Source organism: Erythranthe guttata, chromosome 13 (genome assembly GCF_056151865.1).
Source record: "Erythranthe guttata isolate IM_541 chromosome 13, IM_541, whole genome shotgun sequence".
Lineage (NCBI taxonomy): Eukaryota > Viridiplantae > Streptophyta > Magnoliopsida > Lamiales > Phrymaceae > Erythranthe > Erythranthe guttata.
In genome coordinates this window covers 18135944-18159151 of record NC_142545.1, presented here as the reverse complement: position 1 = coordinate 18159151, position 23208 = coordinate 18135944, and the positions used below count along the sequence as shown (strand labels likewise).

Here is a 23208-nt window from a genome sequence, read left to right as displayed (position 1 = left end):
TAAAATTCATAGTAATAATATTGATATTATAAGTGTAATTTTTATAAGAAGGCAAATCGAGATTTTTTAAATGATTTTCAGAAATTAAAATCGAATCGGGTACAAAATTCATTTATATTCCAATTTCGATAAAAAAAAAATTGAATTTTCGGATTCGGAATGGAAAATAATGTTCTATAATCGATTTTTTTTGGATCGATCTAGGCAAAAATAAATAAAAATTGTTCCAATTTTATTTTTAAGAGCATGCACATAGATAAAATAAAATACGCAACTAATTTTAAACAATATTAAGATCATTAATTCGAAGTCCATCTTAAATGTTTGAAAAAAAAAATCAATTACTTTTAAACCAATAACATATTTAATATGTTTTGATTTAAAACAATGTCTATTATTTAAACATATTAATATTGTTTAATTAATAAACTCAGATTGTAATAAAAATAGACAAAAAAAGTTTTAATTAAATTCCTGTGATTTTTAAAAATATAAAAAAATTTGAAAGCTTTTCACACGTCAGACTCTTCACCTAAAAAGAGCAACTGGGCAGGAATCTACTGTTTATGCGAGTCAACAAGAGTCAACAGATGGGTTAACAGATTTTAATCGACGGCTGACAAAGTCGCGTTAGAAGTACGCCTAAGAGAGAAATTATCTGCTACATCAGGCACACCGTAGCGGACCCATTTGACAGGCTGGACACTTGTTTTGGAGGGAAATTTTATAATTCGAACAGTATATATATCAGACAGTGTGCATTATCTGTTTTTGCGTGCATTCTGTGTCTAAACACACAGCTAGAGAGAGAGAGCTACAGAGAGAGAAATTTAGGCTTGGAAGAGAGTAATTGAAAAGCGACAGTTGAAGACAGTTGGAAGCGAGCATCAATGGAGGTTGTGGTGTATATATAAATAATATATATATATACGCGCACACTGTACAATGCCGTTTCATTCGTCAATCGTCACGCTTTTGTTCACTGCTATCTCCTTTTTCTTCTTCATTTTTTTTCTGTTTGTAGCGCGAAATTGCTGAGCGTAGAGAATGGCAGGGTTTGATTCTGAAGAAATTGCAGGTAATTTCCGTTTTTTGTTTTTACTGCATAATTTTTTACACTGTGAGAAGAGAATTTCTGATATGTGATTATGAAACGATAAATTGTGTAATTGATTTATCGGAACTGAAATGAAAAATTGATGAACGATATAATTGAAAATAAATATATGAAGCTGATCAGAAGCAAATTATCGTAACCGGAAGGTTTAACATATTCTGACCTCTCGTAAATCTCTTACTGCTGAGTTGGAGAATTAATGTATGAAAAGTTGATGAATCAAATCCCTAATTGGTACGTTTAAATTTTTGATCCAACTCATTTTTACTGCTGTTTTGTAATTTGAGCCTCGAATTATGTTATTCCTTATTAAAAATACCTCGTCGTATCGTATGCATGCACGTACACTCTCTATATGAAGCATGACTCTGTTAGTGGATAAGGCCTTAATTAAGCTATTTCCCGAGCTAAGTTCGATGCTCGAATTATGTTATTCCTTATTAGAAATACTCGTTTCATGCATGCACGTGGATAAGGCCTTCACTCGGCTATTTCCCGAGCTAAGTTCGAGCCTCGAATTATGTTATTCCTTATTAAAAATACTCGTCGCATACATGCACTTACTCTCGGTATGTTATTCCTTATTAGTTGACAAGGCCTTCACTCGGTTATTTCCCGAGCTAATTAGTTCGAGCCTCGAATTATGTTATTCCTTATTACAAATACTCGTCGTATGCATGCGCACTTACACACAGTGTTGACAAGACTAGCTATTTCCCGAGCAAATTAGTTCGAGCCTCGAATTATGTAATTCTTATTAAATATACTCGTTTTATGCATGCACTTACACCGAGCTAAATCCCGTGCAATGATATACTTATTTTAATTAACTAATTATTTTTGTAATTAAATTTCAGATTGGCATTACTTGTGCACTGCTTGTGTGTGAAATGATCCTACTATTGGTGGTAAAGAACAAGTGGAGCTTCTTGGCGGCATGTTTAGCCCCTTTTCTCTCATTGATCGGCTTCATCCTTAGTATTAAATCCTACTTGGATAGAGGATTTGAGATGGGGCTATTCTCTGGTGGCACTTACTTTTCTCTTATTGGTTGGCATAAGCCAACCATTAAAGAGAAATTGGCCATATTTTACAGCTCTGTACACATGATTTCTGCAGTTATTGATTTTGCTAGGGTGGTGCTTGGCTATGGTAGCCACTCTGCATTCCCTATTGCAGTGGCCTACCTAGCTATATTTTGTAGCATTTCTGATCTAACGGTGGAAGTTCTTGATCACAGGGTCTCTTGAATACTTCATTGATTAAAGAGATGTGACTAGAAGAATTCACTATTGATGCTGCTGAAGAGAAGAGAAGAATTCACTACTGATGTTCAAGAGAGGAATTGGTTACTTAACCAAGTTTTACAGTACCACTAGTATATAATAGCAATTCTTGTAATAATTCTCTCCTAGGAAATAAACACGCGTACATATCACACACGTGTCACTTAGGTTGAAAACATACATATTACATACTTGCCACTTGCCCCTCCCCTGTTTTGGGTTTTTTTGTTTGTTGAAAACATATTACATATACGTGGCAACATATTTTGGAATTTTGATTGAATGATTTTCTCTCTCTCCTGTCTTCAATTCACTTGATTGATTAGATGTAAAAGCAGGATATATATTTTACTAGTGCTATGCTGTTTGTAGAATGATTATCAGCTACTTTATATGTATGATGATATCTATGTTTAGGCAATCTGATTTACTTTTTATTCCTGCGTATTGAAATATAATAAAATATAATAAACTATGGTCCTAACATCGATTAATTCAAAAGTTAACCGAATTTATCGTGTGATTTTTCTTTTTAATCGATTGTTATCTAGTGTTAACTGGATTTCGTATCGTTCGATTTTATGTTTTTATGCAAGTATTTTTCTTCCGGGGCAAGCTCAAATCTCCGAATCACAATGAGAATGCAAATGGCACCATCTCTCGTATGGGAAATTTTCACCAATGAATCAGTGAATCGAGCTGCTTGTCCGATACATCACTTTTCGGAATGGATTCCCCATCGGAGAAAAAAACGAAATTGATGTGCCAATATCAATTTTCTTCAAGTGACCGATGAATGCAATATACTTTATTTTATTTTTCTTTCGAAAAGTTGAACCCCGTTACACAAAAATAAGAAAATAAACCCAAGACCTCAGAGCAAATAACTAAAAACAAAAATCTTGGTACTTGTCTTGCAAATTTTACCTGAATTTGTAAGTTTAGTGCACTGTACAATATAGGAGTTGTCGAAAATAAATAGAAAATTTATCGCAAAATATTATTACACAAGACGATTCTCCAGAAGGGAGTCGCCTTGCACGAGCCAAGTCCAAGTAAAAAATCTCGAGACCAATTCAGTAGCCGACTTGACTCGACAACTCGTTCGTTCGAGGTCAATAGTTTAAAACGCAGAGCTCATGGTCCCACCATGTTAGACTAGTAAGTTATATCCACCAATTCATTCATATTACTAGCTCCTCCAGTTAATTACGACAATTCATTGCTTCGGGGGCCGCCAAATGTAGGTCTCATGTAGGCATCATCAAATCTCCTCCAAAAGGAATGAATAGTGTAAACGGGCCTTTCCATTAGCATCGAAAACCCATCTTTTGCTCGGAGAAGATTTGTTGCTGCAGATTCTTCAAACGAAAGCAGAGGAAGCTTCAATGCCTCTTTGGAGATAGTCGGCTCACGTTCTAAATTGCTAGCATTCGAATGAGGAAGCAAATAGCTTATCAACGGCTTTGTCAAGAATCCAAACACCTACACAATCAACCTCACATTGAACAACACAAAGAAAAGCAAAAATCATGTGCAATTTCAGTGCGATAAAAGCCACCACAATAATATTAAGATTCGACTCACTAGTGTACTGAAGATTACGACAATAACAGTTGCTGTGACCATCGTGGCATTGACTGGATCCAATGGCACACCGTAATGAGTGAACTACGATGGTCAATAAGAAATAGAGCAAATAAATAAATAATAATAATAAATAAAAATAAATTAGAAAAAAACTACAACAATAACACGAAAGCTCTAGTACCTGTTTGAATGCTAAAGCAATGGAGACGGCTCCTCTCATTAGCCCGGCCCACCAAATTACAATCTAGAACGGAAGAAAATTAGAAAGTATGATACCAGAAGGAATAGAAAGAATCACATTTATTGAGCATAATGTGGTAATAGCAATTCAAGTTGAAGAAAGTGCGATAAAATTATTTTTTTTGTTCCTTTTTGGTGTGTGTGTGTGGGGAATTAAATTACATGAAAGCATGAGATGTGGTTTAGTAACTAACCTGGTGATTTAATGTTATTGAGGTTGACCTTCTTGTACTTGTGTTCAAACAATTCGATAAAGCCGAGAGAGGAAAGACGAATGCAGCACGTCCAAGCAATATCAATAACATGATACCACTGTAAACACCAATCGAGTCCCAACCGCTGCAAAAAAATTATATTAAAAAATTATTCATGAAAAAAGATGTTTTCCAGTTCATGCAGTACCACCCTTTTTTTTTACCTCAACTTGCTCATTTTCCATTTCTCAATGTCCAAAGCATCCATTCCCACGTATAAAAATATAAACGTCTCTGCGATAAATGACATCATTGCGAACACATGCCTACAAGCAACATAAAAAACTGAATTAATCATATTTATGAAGATTTAATGTCATTTCTAGGGCAGAGCACTATTCTGAACCTATTGTTTAATCAATATACGTACTTGGTTGTGATTCTTGAACTGTCCGTCACATTATGCCAAGCATAATGCGACATGAAAATCCCGGCAAAAAACACCGTCAAGATTCCACTTAGTTCGAACAGCTGTGGAAAAAAATGAAACATGTTTCCAATATTCATATCTCTTCTACAACAAAAGAATAAATAGCAATTTAAAATACTCCGATAAGAACGGTTTCACATGGGAAATAACATAACTTGAAACACCTCAATTATTTTGTTTTACGTGGAAAAGATAAAAGGAAAATCTTAATGGGAAGGGAAAATAAGAGATCAGTCGGATTGCTAAACTCTACATAATATTTTTTTGTCATTATTTTTTTTATTTTTTTTTGTAAAAACTAAGCCAACGTAGTCGGGTTACTATATTGATTCGATCATTCTCATTACCTCAGCCAACATGTAAGAAAGGTACGCCATAAGAACCATAAGAGCAATTTCACGAACGGATGAATGTCTGCGTACAAAGATAAATGCGTTAGCCATATGCATCTCTTAATCCAAAATTGTACATCAATTTTTTATCCTCAATCCGCTATTTAAAAAACAAAATATAGATTAAAACAATATTACCTTCCAAAGTACAAGCCCTTGAGAACAAATGCAGTCACAAGCCCAGCCTAAATGCATAAATAGAGACAAAAAATAAAAGAGGTAAACGATCTCTCACTCTTTGAATCAAGAAAACAAAACCAAAAACAGTAATAATATATACGTTTAACTACATCACTTCAAATAAAAAAATAAAATAAAAATACGTCACGTCGAAATTCAAACTTACAGCAACTCCTAGAGCAGTGCTTGTGGAGAACAAGTACAAGAAATCCACAAGAACTTTGACAGCTGTCCACCCGTCGATTCTATTAACATCAAGCTTTTGAACTGCATTGAATAGAACAACCGTTGTAGCATCGTTTACTACACCTTCACCGAAAACGAGGCTGTAGAGTAAGGGAGTCTCGTCTTGATGGAGAACCTACATTAAGATCAAAAACCATACATCGTTTTTTATACTCGATAGATCTTTGATTACTTAATCGAATTAAATCACACAAAATGTACCAGCATTTGCCCAACCTGTAGAGTGCAGACAGTGTCCGTTGAGGAAAAAATTGCTCCAAGGGCTTTACGTACACCAGCAATACATACATGTAAGGTCAGTTTATGTGGTAACATCATGAAAAAAAAATATCAGAAAAAAATAATGTTACGATGAAGATAAATATATACGAACCTAGATAGTCACGGGGGCTCAGATTAATACCAAACTTGCCAAACAACAACCAACAACCTGTTAATTAGTAACAATAATATGCTTAAAACCACGTAGAACTCTGGGGAAAAAAACCCCATAACCACGTCTCCAAGGTGTAATGAAGGACCTGTTGCGATGATGGGCGATGATATAAAAACTCCGATTACTCCAAACAGCATTATCGTAAAGAAGTTGTGGAAGAACTGTTTCTTCTTGACCTGGAATCTGGATGAATTGAAAAATTGAGTGACAATTAAAAGCTTCTGAAATAATAACCAAACAACATTGAAATACTTAGATATATAAGAGATAATTAATCACCCTGCATTGAAAATGATAGGGGGCAGGAGATAAATGAAGAACAGCTCCTCATCAAATCTGAGTATGTGTGAACTCTTCCCCTTGCTTATAAGCAGAATTATTGTCCCAGTCACACACCCCTTTTCACAAAAAAATAAATAAATAAATAAATAAATAATCAGTTTGTCAAATCACCTACTAATAGAAACTAATTAATCAATTAATTAATCCAATTAATTAATTAATTAATTGATGATCCATTAACAAAAATCAATCAATTGATTGATGTACTAACTAATGAGCCCTAAAAAACCCAAAATTCAGTGGGGGGAAAATGATGTATTACGATGATAAGAGCGGTAATTGATTCGTTAACCCATCGATTTTCTTCGAGCAGGTGGCCGACGACCAAACAGAAGCATAGAACCGTCACAAACACCGTTATGGGGACGACTTGCTTGTGCGTCTCTCCCAGGTTGCCTGCAATTTCCCAAACCCTATCCATATTTTAATTTACGACGAAAACGAAAAAATAAATAAACGAAATTGCAGAAATGTATGATTTTTAGGTTGCAGAAAAAAGAGAATTGGAGAAGGAAGAAGACGAAGTGGGAGTGACGAGAGACTGTTACCCACTGAGCCACCATTCCAGATGGCGCGAATTAGTGATACGTGTCTTTCGCGCGGAATTGTTCTGTAACTGCGCTCAGTCCCACCGACTAAAACTCCTTTCTTGTTAAATCTTTATTTGAAACATTCAAAGAACGGTAAATTACACCTACACCCCTTAGGTATGCTAAAATAACTTTAAGATCCCTGTGGTATTAGTAATTAAAGCCACACCCCTAAAACAACGACCGTAGCCGAGATTTTATGTTCTGGAGGCCGATATGCACCATACTTGTTTCTTGCGCGGCTGTTAATGTTGCTACCATAAACAAAAATTTATAAATCTTATATAAAATAATAAGAATTTAAGAAATGTTAGGAAAATAATGTCACCCCCTAAAAACTCTATGTTATCTCCACCACTGCCTGAAACTAATTGTGCATTAGAACTCTAACGTAATAACTTATCCAATGCATTATTCCGTTAGGATTTCTAACAATGTTTGAGGGGTGGCTATAGTTACCAATAATACAGGGACCTTAAAGTTATTTTAACATAATTCAGGGGTGTAGGTGTAATTTACCCTTCAAAGAATTTGCAATTTTTTTTTTTATTATTATTAATTTTAATTTCCATATTTTTATGATTAACTCAAACGTAAATTAGGGTCAATCCCGAGATAACCCCAAATTACGAAAAAAATCCCTTAACAATTTTATAATTATTACTACTTTGAACTATGAATTTTCTTATACGTCCATTTTTTATGTGTCAATTTTAATGGAATCTTCTAGAGTATATGGAATATTCTCCAGTTTGTGGTCGTTTACCCCATTCAAGCTCCACATTTTGAAGTAAGATGATCATAAATGTGTTTTTTGGTTTGTATATATCAGATTGTGGTGCATAAAAAACTGGGTTTTTGTGCAAAACGAGTACAAATTAGAGGACATTTCACATAATCTAGAAGATTATGTTGAATTTGATACCATGAAGATGGATGTGTAAGAAGATTTATAATTGAGGGTGCTGATTGTAATTACCCATGTTTGAGAGATTTTTTCATAATTGAGAATAAATTATACGGTGCGTTTAAAATTTCGATACGCGTAAATAAATAATATTTTTTAAGAAACAACGTTCAAACTAATTTAAATTAGCAATAGAGGTAAAATTGGAAATAATTAATATGCAACACGAAACTACTCTTTTTAAACAACTAATTAATTTGAAACGGATGGAGTAATAATTGATTTCCAGTTATTGATGGTAATTAAATTCATTAAGCTAATTTCTATGGGCATCCAGAAATAGTTAATAAAACAAATTTAATCCCAAAAGTAGAAATAAATCAATAAATAAGCAAAGCAGAAGGCCTACTCTCTGAAGTCTGAACATGCAATGCAAGCTGAAATAAGCAAAATGAAAACTGGCCAACTTTCTCTTTCCCTCTCTCTGTGTGTATGTATATATGTATGTATCTTTTTTGCGCGTGGACCCTGCGCGTGTGTGTGTATATATGTGTCTGTGTGTGTATCTGCTTCTCAATTCCTAAACAGAAGAGAGAAGAGGAGGTTTGCTGTAAGCCATTGTTTATTATCAATTGATTGCAACTTCACTTCTCCAATCGGAATACCCTGGAAAAGAGCAATTAGGGTTACCGGTATACTTATCTAATTCACCGGCGACATGTGTAGCCCATGGCATTTCTGCACCTTGATTGTGTTTTTCTGGCTTTGCTCATCGCCGCCGGTAGTCGCCGGCCGCCGAGGATCTAGAAGCGGAGGCGGAAAATGGCAAACGCTTACCGGTAAAAAAAATATTCCGAACTTCCTCTGTTTGTGCGTTGCATTTCTCAATCAATTTCTGAAATTTATGACTTCAATTATTTGGATGTAGCTAATTTAATTACTTTACAGTGAGTTTTTCGGAATTTCAAATATAAATGTTTTCCCCCTCTTTCCATTTCTTCACAGACAAAGCATATTAGGCAGAAATCAAATTATAGTTTTATTTATCTTTTTGCAGGAAATCCGCCTTTGGTTATAGCAAAAGGTGGATTTTCAGGGATTTTTCCCGATTCGAGTTTGAATGCCTATCGATTAGCTGTACGGACTGGCTTATCTAATTCACTCGCGTGGTGCGATGTTTACCTCACGAAAGACGGAGCTGGAATCTGCTTCCCGGATTTGCGGCTCGAAAATGCTTCGAACATCGGTGAAGTTTACGGAGACAAACACAACACCTACACCGTGAACGGCGTCTCAGTCGAAGGGTGGTTTGCTCTGGATTTCACCCTCGATGACCTGTCATATGTCCATCGTGCGTTTTCTTATTCATGGTCATCTCCTTCTAAAGTTGATTTGATGATACTGATGAATATAAATAATATGAAGTTGCTATATGAATATCCATTCTCACCATCTTTCGTGTTGTGACAGTGAGACGAAGGATCTATGCACGTTCCGAAAAGTTCGATAATACTACAAGTTCAATTCAATCTGTCGACGATGTAGTTAACAAAGCAAATCCAGCTGGATTATGGTTAAATATTCCGGTATTTATATGAATCCAAATCCTCTTGATTGGCATGTCAGATTTTTTATCATCTATTCTTTGACTGGTCTTGACAAATACTTGGTGCAGTACGACGAATTCTACAGCCAGCATAATCTGAGTGTGAGGAGCTTTGTTATTTCTGCAACCAGACGAATGAATGTTAGTTATATTTCATCACCCGAGGTGGACTTTTTGAGAAGTACCGTATCACGATTCAGAACAGGCCCGACAAAGCTTATATTTCAGTTTCTTGGACCGAACGATATCGAGCTTTCGACCAACCAAACATATAGCTTGCTGACCAAGAATCTTACATTCATCAAAACCTTTGCGTCGGGAATTCTTGTTCCCAAGAGCTACATATGGGTAGTTGACAGCGGCTTGTACCTACAGAATTACACATCTCTCGTAGTGGATGCTCATAAAGCTGGTCTGCAAGTATTCGCATCCAATTTTGCGAATGACGCATTTATGGCATATAATTACAGCTACGATCCTGTGGCTGAGTATCTCTCCTTTATTGACAACGGCCAATTTTCTGTTGACGGCGTGTTGTCCGACTTCCCAATTACCGCATCTTCAACCATAGGTAAATGAAGGCTTTATATTATTATTATTATTATTATTATTTTTTTAATTATATGCACATGTCTAATATTTTCTGTTGATGCAGATTGCCACGCACATATCGCCAAAAATGAGACAGCGCAAGGTAATGCATTAATAGTTCGAATTCACGGGTCGAGTTAAAATATTTTTCTCCTCGGTACAATGTGATGGAGCAGCCGTTATTGATTCTCATTTTGTTCTGTCTTTATCATCAGTCGAACTTCTGATTATATCTTCTGAGGGAGCCAGTGGGGACTACCCTGGTTGTACCGACAAGGCATATGCTAAAGCTGTATCAGATGGCGTAGATATTCTCGACTGCCCCGTTCAAATCACAAACGATGGAATACCCTTCTGCTTGGGATCGATCAACCTCATGGATAAATCCAATGCTGTCGAATCAATTTTCAGCAACATGGCAACAACTAATCGAGACCTTAACATAAGAGATGGAATTTTTACCTATAATCTCACATGGAGCCAGATTCAGACGTTGAAGCGTAAGTGCAAATGAAAACTTTCATGAATCACGAGGAGCCAAGACTTCATTAACGCTCGAGAGTATAAGAACCTCCTCAATTTGATTGACTTTTCTTGTTTCAGTTCGATTACATTTTCTTCCATACAATGGCGTTCGTTTCAAGAATTTCAATTGCTTTATTTTGCACTCCGAGTGATTGTTTAAATTTGCGCTGATTTATTGTTTTATTATAATTGCAGCTGCTATTTCTAATCCATATTCAAACTACTCTCTGTTTCGGAATCCAAGAGCCAGAAATGATGGGAAGTTTATGCAGTTAACTGACTTTTTAGCGTTCGCTAATAATTCATCGTCTGTCAAAGGAGTCTTGATCAGTATAGAGGTGACTCCACTTGATGCAAATTGCACTGGATCTTTGATTACGACAATATCGAAATGTAGACATATACATATATAACGTTCTGTTTCGTGTCTTGCAGAACGCTGCATACTTGGCTGAAAAGCAAGGATTAGGTGTAGCCGACGCTGTGCTGAATGCTTTACGAAAATCCGGTCATAATATTCAGACATCCAAGAAAATCATGATTAAATCCAGCGACAGTGCCGTACTCGAAAAATTCAAGAGCAGCGGAAATTACGAGCTCGTTTACCTAGTAGATGAGGACATAAGCGACATTTTGAACTCGACCATTGTCGAGATTAAAGAATTCGCTACTGCCGTGGTCATCTCTAAAAGATCCGTCTTCCCCACCGATCGGGCCTATATGACTGGTCAAACAAGTGTTGTTCCAAAGATGCAGGCATTTAATCTCCCGGTCTACGTGCAGATCTTCCAAAACGAGTTCGTAGCTCAAGCATGGGACTTCTTTTCTGATGCGTATCTTGAGATTTTAAATTACGTCGATGCTATGAATATTAATGGCGTCGTAACAGATTACCCGGCAACAGCTGCTAAATTCAAAAGTAAGTTATAAATATCATGCAATATGTTGTTATTAGAAACATTTATTCTGACTCTGAATATATTTCACAGGAAATCGATGTCTCGGGTACAAAAATAGACCACCATACATGACTCCTGTACCGCCCGGTGGTCTTATCGGTCTTATGGCACTCGACTCTTTGCCGCCAGCTGAGGCTCCATACCCGGTTCTGACGGGTGATGATGTGGCGGAGCCTCCTCTGCCAGCTGTCATCGAGAGACAAGATGGCAACAGCTCAACGGCTCCAGCTCCAAGAAATGGTCAGGCTATACTTATTCCAAGCATCATCACCACCCTCAGTAGTATTGCTGCTTCTGTTGCAATTTCCATCATTTTTTAATAATATTAAATTTGATCTCACTCTGTTTGTTTGGCAGAGGTGATGTACTCTTTAATCTTTATTGCATCTTCTAATACATGGGCTATTTATTATATGTAATTATTTCTTTTGTTGCTTATATATATATATATATATATATATATATATATATATATATATATATATATATATATATATATAAGCAGTGTTGCATGCAGCCAAATTCTTGATTGAGCAAAATACTATCATTGCCATTATCACTGGCTACAGTGCAGAAAGACAGATTGCACATTGTAATGATCGCCACTCTTTTTGAATCTTTCCCACTCTAGTTTCCCTTTAAATACATACAATCTCCAATTTCCATTCCAACCCATAATTTGGAGTGTCTTATTTAATTTCCTTGTGGTTTAATTAATTAATATGGCTTCATTTGCGTCCACTCTATTATCTCCTCCACCTGCCGCCGCCACCGTCCTCCGCCGCTCCACCGCCGGCGCCAAACCCGCCTCCGCCGTTTTTCTCACCTCCCCAAGAGCCGCGGGGCTGAGAATCAGGGAAATCGGGGCAACTAAAGGTCGTTTCTTTAAGAGCCCTAGAATTTCTTGTGCAATTGCCCAACCTGAAACTCTGCAGGTAGTACAGAGCACGATCGCGAAGCAGCTGTCGATCGAGGAGGGTGCGGTGGCGCCGGAGACGAAGTTCGTGGATTTGGGTGCGGATTCATTGGATACGGTGGAGATCATGATGGCACTGGAAGAGAAATTCGGGGTTTCCATCGGAGAAGACGGTGCCCAGAGCATCGCCACCGTTCAGGACGCGGCGGATTTGATTGAGAAAGTGAAGACCGCCGCCGCTTGAAGTTTAAACCGCATAGTTACCATAATAACTCAACCAGATCAAACTTTATTCAGGGAAAAAAAAAAAAGAATAATCTTATTTTGTTGCCGTTTTATATGCTAGTTTTTATTCATGTGTACTGGACCCTTTGAACTTTTATTGCCAGCCCAATTACGGAAATTGGAAAAGTTATCCTAGAACACAAAATTAATAAATTTATCCTATATACTAAATTACTAATAGAAATGACCAAAACTATTAACGTGAATATTTTTCTAAGGGCAGTATATATAGGTACAAAATCAACGATAATGGACAACGAAGTTGCTTCTAAGTCAAAGTCAGTTATGTACGGCGATATGTACGGCGAAAACTCTGTAAAGAGTTGTCGGAAAAAGACAAGCTGATGACGAAAGTAGCATTCAAGGTTGAGATGAGAAAGTGATGTCTATGTGAGTGGATGCCCACGACTAAACAAAATAATCTGAACGGTCAAGATGATTGACTGTGGATTAGACTTTAGTTAGTTTGGACATTTCCTGAAGTTGGGCCGCCAAAATTTACTTAAGCTTGAGCCCGATCACAAAATTCATATTTGGGACCAAAACTTTCCAATTCACATGTATTAGGGGCTAATATACAATATACTATATTACTTGTGAATAAATTAATTATGATGTGAAGAAATAAAGTAAAAATCTTGCAAAATAATGAAAACGCAATACCGTACGGAATCTACAAGCGTGGCAAATGGGGAAGCCACGAAAAATGGGATTGCATCAACATATCGCAATTCATAGATCATCACTAGGGGTGAAAGTCGGAAGGATCGGATCGGAATTAGCCTTTTCGGAAAATTTCCAAAAAATTTCGGAAGTACAAAATCAATTCCAATTCCAATTCCAAAAATTTCGGAATCTAAAAATTCATTCCAATTCCAAAAGGCCCGGAAATTTCGGAATTTCGGAAGAAAATCGGAAATCACATAAGCTTTAAAATTTCAAAACTTAGCCGAAAATTTCTATAATGTTCATAATTTTTCAAAAACAAGAAAATTCACGTCGATAAAAGTAAAACTAATAACTACTAAAATTCAGTTCAAAAAAATAAATAAAAATAAACACAACGTAATATCCAATAAAACTTCTAATAACAATTCATTATGTCAAAATCCAAAAACAAAACTTATAGGTGTATTTTTCGGAAAATAAGAATTATATAATATATATTATTTATAGGTGTATTTTTCGGAAAAAAATCGGATTATTTCGGAATTAATATCGGAATTAAATCGGATCGGAAATCGGAAATTCCAAATTTATTTTTTATAATTCCAATTCCAATCCAAAAAAATCGGAAAAATTCGGAAATCGGAATTTCGGAAGTCGGAATGAAAAAAGTTGTTCCAAAATCGGAACTTTTCGGATCGGAATCGGCGGAAATTGGAAATTCCGTTCCAACTTGCACCCCTAATCATCACACACACACACACACACTAAATAGTCACTGTTTGTGGGTTTGACAAAGTCCAACACGTTTGTATAATCTTTTTTCTTCTTATCTTTAATGTAACCTGACGTACTATTGATCTCACTCCCCACATATGTACTTCCCTAAATTAATACGTCTATATACTACATACCACTAACATGTATTTATTCAAAATAATATTTTTTAATATGTTTTAGATACTGAAATGTTAAACGTCGTTTCAATTTTACTAATGTTGTTTTGACTTCGAACCTGATTTTGACATATTTTTATTTTGATTTTTCCAAAATTCAAAAAACGAAAACTTTAGTCCTTTGGGTTAGCTTTCTAATCCAACTTAAATCCGCTAGATTGGATGTCGTGTGACAAAGTTATGCATGAATGAGTCACATTTTGAATTTTAGATACATCTATACATTAAAGTTTGGCCAGTATCCATTGATTCATGTATATCTTTCTCGTCCGACATCCAATTTTGGTGATTCAAGTTGGATTAGAAAACTAACTCAGAATACTACAAATTCTCTTTTTCGGGTTTTGCATAATTTGGAATAAAAAATGATCAAAATCACATTTGAATTCGTAACGGTATTATTAAAGCTCGAACGACATTTATCACATCCCTTTAGATATTATATTTAAAACCCTTTTAAAAAAAATTTAAAATCAAATCTTCGAAAAAGATTATTTTAATGGTTTTGTTATTTTATTACGATTTTATCCTCAAAACAAAAACAAGTTGCTGTAATATAAATAATAGTATTTAATTTTTCAAGTCAAGAAATTGGTGAAATTCCATAGTCTTGCCAAGCTGTACAGCTAGTTGAGGTTGAAATTGTGGCTAAATTAATTAATAATTTAATATACCATTAACTGCAGAAATTCCCGATCACTGCACACGACACATCACACGCACACGTCATGCTTTTGTTCAAATGACGTCATCACCAACTCCTATATTTTTTTTTTTTCACACATAAATAATAACAGTAATAACCAGATTCAAAAATAATTAATTGGATAGTTATCTGTCTAATAATTGGATAGTTGTTATTTCATTGTCAAAGTCTAAGTGAGACAAATGACTACTACTCTTCACAACTTGTTTAATCATCTAAACTTCTAAACATTTTAGATTAATACTTTCTTAGAAATCACAAAAATCCAACAAATATCAATATAATTTTTTTATTTATTTATTATAACTAGTGTTCACAATATCTAAAAGAGTGAACTAAATGACTTGAGTCGAGTCGAACTTGATTGTCAAACAACATATATGTTCAAGCTCGTATCAATCGTATTATGTTAACAATCCGTCCGTAAACGAATTTTCAAGGATTTACCTCATTTTGTTAATGAAATTATTCGAGTTAAAATTATATGATGCATTTTGAAAAATAAAAGAGATATATTTGAGATTTCGATATTACCAATTTGAAATTTTTAAATGGGTGGACTATTTAATGACTATATATCCGCCAAAGGATGTGGGCAATTATGCCATTTTGAGTTGATCCCCATTATAATAGCACTCGTGGAATTCAAAGTTTTCTAGACAATTTCCTCAAATCCAGACACTAATTTGGCTAAATTTATTTTAAATATATATTTTTACAATTAATTTTAAAAGTGTTTGGATAATGAGTTTAATTAATTTTTTTTTTATTAATTATAAGATGTTAAATATAAAAGGTGAGGTATATAATTTTAAAAAGGTGTATTGTTCTTAAAAAAATATTACAAGCTCACAAACATCTTATTTTTCGAATTTTTAAAATCTTTTTGAAAAAAATTCTAAACTCTTCCGCAACTTCAAAGATATTTGGAGACGAAAAGAAATATTTTCCGCATTAAATGTTAGAGACGAAATATTTCGCTACCGAATCCGTTTTATAATTAACAAGATCGAACACACATGATTATTGAGTAAAAGTTCGCCATCGCAAATAAATGGTCTTTAGTCAATTCATTTAAATCAACAACAAATTTTGATACAAGGAGCAGTGTGCTTTACAGTATAATGTAGGGAGTTTCTTGCTAATCTTTTTAACACGAAGACTTTTTTATAATTCGAAAATTACAAAAGGATGGTCCTTGCAAATTATCTCTAAATGATAACATTATAGGATGACGTAAGGAGAGCATCATGCTGATGCAAAAAATGTGGGAAATAAAATCACAGTCCCCTGGATATCAAGAAACCTCCTCCACTTGAGGGCCCCACCTTTGACCCTCCCAGAAATCAACTAACAGATTTTAATATGTTTTTTCCTTAATTTCTTTTTCTTCTTCTTATCTCCCTATATAAACCAGATGCATGCAACCTCTTCAAACATTCAAACATATTTACTACACAAACTTCATCAACAGTAAAAAAAAGTATTTTAGAAAGAAAAAAAAACATGTCAAACGTTGTGAGTCAACCTCGTTCTGTAGTCAGGAAATTCTTAGCCAGGCCTCAAAGTGAAGGCTTGGGTGCTACTGTTAGAAGAAGCATTGGCAGGTCAGCAGTTGTTTTCATCAATTATTATTATTTCATTTTTAGGGTTAAAAAAAAAATCAAGATTACATTTTTATTTATTGATTTAATTTTTATTTTTTAACTTCGGCAGATTTGAGCTGAAATATTTTGACCCTTTTCTTGTTCTGGATGAATTTTCAGGTGGGGTTGTCTCTGTTTTTTTTTTTTTTATTATTTTTTTATTATTACTATTTTAATTTAATTTATCTTGAATCTTGATTGAGTGTAAGATTTTTTGTTATGGAAGTTTTTATGAAATACTTATGTTAAATTTTATGGTTTTACAGTTTCTGCTCCTGCTGGATTTCCTGATCACCCACATAGAGGTTAATTTGTTTAATTTCATCTCAAAACAATATTTATTTATTAAATATAAAAGCAATATAATCTAATATATATATATATTACAAGTAATCTGCTAATTAATTAAATTCTCAAGATTTTGGATTCACATACTAACTAATTACAGTTATTTCTGTTTATTTTCGTCGCCTTACAATAGGGTTCGAGACGGTCACCTACATGCTGCAGGTAAACCATAAGCTACATTGCTACTATGCTTTTTTCAACATTTTAATTTCTTCGTTAACGTACTAATTCAATTCGATATTTTATTTTTTCGGTTGGTATTTTCCGGCCGGATCATCATTAATTATTAAATCGGCCGGCCGGTAGTTAATCTTACTGTCTAAAACATCATTATTTACTAAAGAAAGCAACATAAAATCATTTGTTTATTTAAGTTGACCAATAAGTAATTAATATTCCAAGTTTAAACTTAAACATGCCGTAATCATGTTCGTTAGGGGCCGCCCGCCTCGCTGTATCCACAATAAAATAAAATAAAATAAAATAAAATAAAATAGTACTAACAATAAAAAAAGAAAAAATTGGATGAACGAAAATAAATTTTTTTTTTGGCGAAGAAGATGTTGTTGTTATTATTATTATTAATAATAATATTTAAAAATATGAATTGGTCAGGGTGCAGTGACACATGAAGATTTTGAAGGGCACAAAGGCACAATAGAAGCAGGTGATTTACAATGGATGACTGCAGGCAGAGGCATTGTTCATTCTGAAATGCCTTCTTCTCATGGTACTCAAATTGGCTTACAATTATGGATTAATCTCTCCTCCAAATTTAAAATGTAATTCTCTCTCTCTCTCTCTCTCTCTCTCTCTCTCTCTCTCAATATATGCCCTTTAAATTGAAACACTAATGAAAGAGACACATTTGAAAATGATATCCAAAAGTTTTGACTCTCCTTTTGCTAGTGGGATTTAATCATTTAAGGAATTAAAAAGAAAAAAAAATGTTTAATTATTAATTTTAATTTTAATTTTTATTTTGAAACAATTAGGATGGAGCCAAGGTATCAAGAAATGAGCAGCAAGGACATTCTAGAAGCATCAAAAGATGGGGTGAAAGTACGAGTAATTGCCGGGGAGGCATTGGGGGTGACGTCACCAATCTACACCACGACCCCGACAATGTATTTGGATTTCACGATGAAGCCCGGGTCCCACGTTCGACAACCTATACCCCTATCGTGGAATGCGTTTGTTTATGTGCTGGAGGGGGAGGGTAGATTTGGAAATTCACGTTCCTCGGCCACCGTATCGGCCCATCACATTGTTCTTCTCGGGCCGGGCGACGGCCTGGAGGTATGGAATAAATCGTCGAAATCGGTACGGTTTGTTCTGATTGGAGGGGAGCCGTTGGGCGAGCCCGTTGTGCAGTACGGCCCGTTTGTGATGAACAGTCAAGAAGAGATTGATCAAACTATTGAGGATTATGAGAATTGTGTTAATGGATTTGAGAAGGCTAGGCAATGGAAATCTGAGTCTAGTGCTTTTCTTGGTTATTGATTAGATTTTTTTTTTCTAATTTTATTATTAATATTGTTGGTATTGTTATTTTGTTTCTATTTTTTTTTTAAAATTTAATTCAGAATCAAGAATGCCGTTAGATATAAGTAATGAAGATTATGCATGTAGTTGGTGGAAAAGGTATTTTAGGAAGTTTAGATGTTATGTTTATCAATAAATCTTTTAATTCATTCCGTTTTCATACATGTATAATCTCCTAATAAAGTCAAACCTCGTCGCAAAATCATACATGTTACGACCTACAAACTCTGATTTTGGAACAATCTTTTTACATTTCAAATTTCGAAATTTTGATTTCTATTTTTTTTTCAAAATTCTAGGAAAATAATTAAACTTAATTTTTTCACTTCCGAAATAAATTAGATTTTTTTCTTTCTAGAAAATGTCGATTCTAATTTCGATCGATTCGGTTTTAACCCCGACGACGATAGTTTTTTCTTCAATAATAAGATGGACTCTTGAGCCCGGAAGCCTTAAACGGGCCTCACTATTTAGTAGGATTAAAAAAATTGGTCCATTAAATTAAGTGGTTAATTCGGCCCATATAGAGAGAGAGAAAAAGCTAAAAGGTAAAAGCTAAAAGCAATATGTGCATGGGAGTGATATGATACGCATGAAGCTCATCAACTAAAAGGTGACAACTATCAAAACTTTGTATTGTGATCACTTGTAATTTTCACCCATACTCCCATAATTACTTTTTATTTTATAAGAAATTTACTATTAATACAAAATAACATTACAACATTTATTGGTTTTTCCAATACAACTTACACCCCTCGTGCAATTTACGGACTGCTGTGCAATGACGAATTTATCCAGTGTACATATATGTTATTACCCAATATATTAATTTATTTATCTTAATAATTAAGTTGTGATACAAAACAATATATTAAATTTATTATGAGAAAAAAAAAATCAAGAAATAGAAAATAATCCATATGAATAAAGATGACCAATGAACCAAAACTCTTGTGCCCTCCTATGAAATTGGAGTTTCCATTGATCTCTCTCTCCTCTCTCTCTCTCTCTCTCTCTCTCCTCACTTTCTCTCTCTATATCCCAAAAAGGACTCCTCAGAAAGAAAATTCACGAGAGCGGAATTCCTCCTATATGGCATTTCTCCTTCTCCTCACAATCCCCTTTTCTTTCTCCGAGGACAGCTCTTCAATCCCATTACCAATCCACATTCGCTTTAATTGACGAGTTGTTTTTTATTGGAAGGAGGAAGAAAAAAAAAATTAGAAAAAAAAAAAATTTAATCTTGAAGGGTATTATTTAGGAATCCACAATTCCGGCGGTGGGGGATCTCATTCCTCCGGGCAAATTTGTGGGGAAAGAGATGCCGATCGCTGTGAAGAAGGAGGAGGATGCCTTTAGGAGATCCTCTAATTCGCTGAGCTTCAAAAAGCTTGTTCCCAAGGTTCTGCGCAGCACTTCCATGAAGAACCTCTTCAAATCGAAGAAACCTAGAACTCCTCTTGAGGTTGTCGCCGCCACCACGGAATTGCTCCTCTACATCGATTCCGCCGCTGATGATTCCTCCCAGAAACGCAATGACAAGGTTCAATTTTATTTTTTTGAAATTATTTTTGCTTCAATTGCGACGTTGTTTTTTAGGGTTTGTTCTTGCATGTTTGATTTACATGTATTGGATTCGAGTTTTGCCTGTTTTGTCCGCCTTATATATGAATTGTGTATCTGGATTCTGGATTGATTCCTCTGGAGAAGAAACAAAAAGATGCCATGAAATTTAAAAAAAAAAAAATAACATAAAAATTCCAAAGGGGTTTTACTGCCTTTAGAAACTTAGACGAAGCTTGAATTCATGAACTCTGTGCTAGTCTTAGCATGTTGCTCGTTTGTTAATCGTAGTTTTACGGAAAGTAGCTCGATCTTTGTGTTGATAGAATGCATGGATTTCCATGGACTTGTTTTTCCTGATTCCTCTTTGTTTATGCTAGTTTCCGTGTTCGAATTACAATTTTCATTTCCCTCGTTATTTTCGGAATACAGAGTCTTTTTGTTTTTTCTCCAGTTGGAACAATTAGATGTCTGTATCAGAGAGCTGAAATCAATCCTATACGGCATTGACGAGTCCGAACCTGCTCCAGAAGCTTGTGCTCAACTGGCTCAGGAATTCTTCAAGAACGATACTATGCGCCTCCTCATTATCTGTCTCCCAAAGTTGAACTTTGAGGTGGGCCCTACTTGCTTTTTTTGGGACACATTTTCTCGTTCTTTTTTGCTTATCGTAGATATCATTTTCTTCTTTCTGTGTAGGCTCGTAAAGATGCCACTCGTGTCGTAGCAAATTTGCAAAGGCAATGTGGTGTGTCAAAATCGCTTGCTTCTGAGTACTTGGAAGCCAATCTTGATCTTATGGATTTGTTGGTTACTGGGTGAGTTATATTAGTTTTTTTTTTTAATTATATTCTGATGAATCTTATTGTTTGAAACCCGGGAGGGCTACTACATTTTAAATTTGCCGAACACTGAATTACAGTTAATTTAATCAGGTACGATGATCCTCTAAATGCTTTGCATTTTGGTGGAATGTTGAAGGAGTGCATACGACATCAGGTTGTTGCTGGGTAAGAACAATGGCTTATTTTCTGTTTGTTAATTTTTTTAATCCTGTATGCTTCTTCTATATGGTAATATATATATACTGTGTTTAACATCTGAAGGTACGTCTTGAAGTCGGAGCATATGAAGAAGTTCTTTGATTACATCCAACTTCCAAATTTCGATGTTGCTTCGGATGCTGCTGCTACCTTTAAGGTTGTTTTTTCATTATACTCGTAATCTCTCACTCTGTCACTTAGTAACAGTTGTTTCTTCACTAATCGTGTTGATTTTTGCAAATATTTAATATCTACGGCATAGATTACTCATATGACCGAAGCTCTATGTTATCTTTGATTCTTGCAGGAGTTAATGACACGGCACAAGTCCACGGTTGCAAAGTTTCTGACAGAAAATTATAATTGGGTATGCTTTCAGTATTCTACTGTAGTCGTGTTCTTTTACATATAAAGTGGAAACAAAAACTACTTTTTCTTTTCTTGTTTCGACATTTCACTTGATCACTCCTTTCATCTCTTGCTTCATACCCTACTTTATCTCTCAGTTCTTTACGGATTTCAACTCGAAGTTGCTCCAATCTGCAAATTACATGACCAGAAGACATGCTGTCAAGGTATTAAGGGCCTGAGATCACACCCTTTTTCTATGTTACGATCGAACAAATGCCATTGATTTAAAAGAAAAAAAGTTAAATAAAAATATTTGAATTGTAAATGCTAAAGACTTTTTTCAATATTCAGCTCCTTGGGGATATTTTGCTCGATCGATCAAATTCTGGTATTATGGTACGATATGTCAGCTCAATGGACAACATGAGAGTTCTGATGAATCTTCTGAGGGTAATTAATATACTATTCCAAAATCCTCATTATTATTATTATTAATTATTAATTTTTTGCCTAGAGCTGTTCTGATTTATATTATGAGTGGCTTCTTTATTTCAGGAATCACACAAGACCATCCAGATTGACGCGTTCCATGTGTTCAAGGTTTCAACTCAATCACTTCATATTTAGTTGGCAAAAATCTCGATAAATTTCGTCTACTTTAACCTTCTTTTTTTTTTTCCCTTTTTCGGTGCAAATTTGCAGCTTTTTGTGGCTAACGAGAACAAGCCTAATGATATCATCAACATACTGTGTGCCAATAGGAGCAAACTTCTTCGGTTTTTCGACGGCTTCAACGTCGACAAAGGTAGTAAAAAGTTCTTGTTTAGTTATCAGATATTTATACATGTGTGCGTATATATATGGTGCAATTAATTCTGAATATTTTGTACTTATGAGCAGAAGATGAAATGTTTGAGGCAGACAAAGCGCAGATAATGAAAGAGATAGCTGAACTCGTACCGACAACTCCGATGAACTGCTCCGGAGAATTGTTCAAACCGATGATAGTTTAAGTTGCAGCTGTGTTCTATATATTCTCTGCAAATATGTTTTTTTTTTCTATTAATTATCCATAAAAAATTATATATATATGGAAGTGAGAATTGCTAGTTATCTGCCTTTCAATTCCTTTCAATATTTATAGTTAGTTGATTTGCTACTTTCTCAAAATTGCTTCCACAGTATTTCACAAATTATTATTTAACCTAAAGTTTTGTGTATTTTATTTTTCATTTTTGAATCTGTTGGATGTATTTTCATTATTCTTAATGTTAGTTTTATATACATGGAATTCCATAATATAAAATACATAAATAACAACGATATTATAAATATTATCGGATTTTTTTTTTCAAATGTTTGGAATTATTTTCAAATATTAAAATTGGATCGAAAATTAAAATCTCGTATGTAATTCTAATTTCAATCCAATTTTTTTTAAATAACGCATTTGATATTATAATGTTAAATTCGTAAATTTTCTTTCTAG

General features: G+C 34.6%; 6 protein-coding genes across 6 annotated transcripts; 5 read left to right on the top strand and 1 right to left on the bottom strand.

The window, feature by feature from the left end:
* The first annotated feature begins 664 nt into the window (after window positions 1–664).
* On the top strand, window positions 665–2608 carry LOC148766092 (uncharacterized). Its single transcript, XM_088812046.1, has 3 exons — window positions 665–896; window positions 1025–1078; window positions 1975–2608. Exons 1-3 carry the CDS (start codon window positions 891–893, stop codon window positions 2365–2367), a joined length of 453 nt encoding a protein of 150 aa, XP_088668172.1. The 5' UTR covers window positions 665–890; the 3' UTR covers window positions 2368–2608.
* A 588-nt stretch (window positions 2609–3196) lies between these two features.
* NHX3 (Na+/H+ (sodium hydrogen) exchanger 3) lies at window positions 3197–7040 on the bottom strand. The gene is made up of 14 exons (XM_012993847.2): window positions 6776–7040; window positions 6451–6569; window positions 6257–6354; window positions 6109–6165; window positions 5952–5998; window positions 5656–5850; window positions 5448–5494; window positions 5265–5331; window positions 4858–4958; window positions 4652–4753; window positions 4428–4572; window positions 4175–4237; window positions 3991–4074; window positions 3197–3888 (listed from the first exon to the last, which is right to left on the bottom strand). The coding sequence occupies exons 1-14, from the start codon at window positions 6932–6934 to the stop codon at window positions 3613–3615; spliced, it is 1560 nt and encodes a 519-aa protein (XP_012849301.2). The 5' UTR covers window positions 6935–7040; the 3' UTR covers window positions 3197–3612.
* Window positions 7041–8424: 1384 nt separating this feature from the next.
* LOC105969162 (glycerophosphodiester phosphodiesterase GDPDL4) lies at window positions 8425–12098 on the top strand. The gene is made up of 9 exons (XM_012993907.2): window positions 8425–8849; window positions 9068–9361; window positions 9481–9596; window positions 9686–10187; window positions 10272–10310; window positions 10423–10707; window positions 10928–11070; window positions 11168–11651; window positions 11722–12098. Exons 1-9 carry the CDS (start codon window positions 8729–8731, stop codon window positions 12009–12011), a joined length of 2274 nt encoding a protein of 757 aa, XP_012849361.2. The 5' UTR covers window positions 8425–8728; the 3' UTR covers window positions 12012–12098.
* Window positions 12099–12317: 219 nt separating this feature from the next.
* Window positions 12318–12923, top strand: LOC105969161 (uncharacterized). Its single transcript, XM_088811329.1, has one exon. It carries the CDS (start codon window positions 12414–12416, stop codon window positions 12849–12851), a length of 438 nt encoding a protein of 145 aa, XP_088667455.1. The 5' UTR covers window positions 12318–12413; the 3' UTR covers window positions 12852–12923.
* Window positions 12924–16615: 3692 nt separating this feature from the next.
* Window positions 16616–18931, top strand: LOC105968459 (RmlC-like cupins superfamily protein). The gene is made up of 6 exons (XM_012993092.2): window positions 16616–16827; window positions 16937–16986; window positions 17133–17171; window positions 17348–17376; window positions 17830–17996; window positions 18210–18931. Exons 1-6 carry the CDS (start codon window positions 16727–16729, stop codon window positions 18715–18717), a joined length of 894 nt encoding a protein of 297 aa, XP_012848546.2. The 5' UTR covers window positions 16616–16726; the 3' UTR covers window positions 18718–18931.
* A 745-nt stretch (window positions 18932–19676) lies between these two features.
* LOC105969173 (putative MO25-like protein At5g47540) lies at window positions 19677–22929 on the top strand. Its single transcript, XM_012993919.2, has 11 exons — window positions 19677–20305; window positions 20780–20941; window positions 21025–21143; window positions 21261–21335; window positions 21432–21525; window positions 21676–21735; window positions 21875–21943; window positions 22071–22169; window positions 22275–22319; window positions 22422–22524; window positions 22620–22929. Exons 1-11 carry the CDS (start codon window positions 20084–20086, stop codon window positions 22730–22732), a joined length of 1161 nt encoding a protein of 386 aa, XP_012849373.1. The 5' UTR covers window positions 19677–20083; the 3' UTR covers window positions 22733–22929.
* The last annotated feature ends 279 nt before the right edge of the window (window positions 22930–23208 follow it).

What these genes read in the sequence shown, in the direction of transcription:
- LOC148766092 (XM_088812046.1), top strand. An exon ending in TGATTCTGAAGAAATTGCAG is followed by an intron (nt 1,079 to 1,974) that starts GTAATTTCCGTT and finishes ATTAAATTTCAG; the next exon opens with ATTGGCATTACTTGTGCACT.
- NHX3 (XM_012993847.2), bottom strand. Translation starts at nt 6,934, where the DNA reads ATGGATAGGGTTTGGGAAATTGCAGGCAACCTGGGAGAGACGCACAAG. An exon ending in CCTATCATTTTCAATGCAGG is followed by an intron (nt 6,355 to 6,450) that starts GTGATTAATTAT and finishes CAATTCATCCAG; the next exon opens with ATTCCAGGTCAAGAAGAAAC. An exon ending in CAATAACATTAAATCACCAG is followed by an intron (nt 4,238 to 4,427) that starts GTTAGTTACTAA and finishes CTTCCGTTCTAG; the next exon opens with ATTGTAATTTGGTGGGCCGG.
- LOC105969162 (XM_012993907.2), top strand. Translation starts at nt 8,729, where the DNA reads ATGTGTAGCCCATGGCATTTCTGCACCTTGATTGTGTTTTTCTGGCTT. An exon ending in TGACCTGTCATATGTCCATC is followed by an intron (nt 9,362 to 9,480) that starts GTGCGTTTTCTT and finishes GTGTTGTGACAG; the next exon opens with TGAGACGAAGGATCTATGCA. An exon ending in CCAGATTCAGACGTTGAAGC is followed by an intron (nt 10,708 to 10,927) that starts GTAAGTGCAAAT and finishes TTATAATTGCAG; the next exon opens with CTGCTATTTCTAATCCATAT.
- LOC105969161 (XM_088811329.1), top strand. Translation starts at nt 12,414, where the DNA reads ATGGCTTCATTTGCGTCCACTCTATTATCTCCTCCACCTGCCGCCGCC.
- LOC105968459 (XM_012993092.2), top strand. Translation starts at nt 16,727, where the DNA reads ATGTCAAACGTTGTGAGTCAACCTCGTTCTGTAGTCAGGAAATTCTTA. An exon ending in TCCTGATCACCCACATAGAG is followed by an intron (nt 17,172 to 17,347) that starts GTTAATTTGTTT and finishes GCCTTACAATAG; the next exon opens with GGTTCGAGACGGTCACCTAC. An exon ending in CGGTCACCTACATGCTGCAG is followed by an intron (nt 17,377 to 17,829) that starts GTAAACCATAAG and finishes TGAATTGGTCAG; the next exon opens with GGTGCAGTGACACATGAAGA.
- LOC105969173 (XM_012993919.2), top strand. Translation starts at nt 20,084, where the DNA reads ATGCCGATCGCTGTGAAGAAGGAGGAGGATGCCTTTAGGAGATCCTCT. An exon ending in TGACAGAAAATTATAATTGG is followed by an intron (nt 21,736 to 21,874) that starts GTATGCTTTCAG and finishes TTTATCTCTCAG; the next exon opens with TTCTTTACGGATTTCAACTC. An exon ending in CGGCTTCAACGTCGACAAAG is followed by an intron (nt 22,525 to 22,619) that starts GTAGTAAAAAGT and finishes ACTTATGAGCAG; the next exon opens with AAGATGAAATGTTTGAGGCA.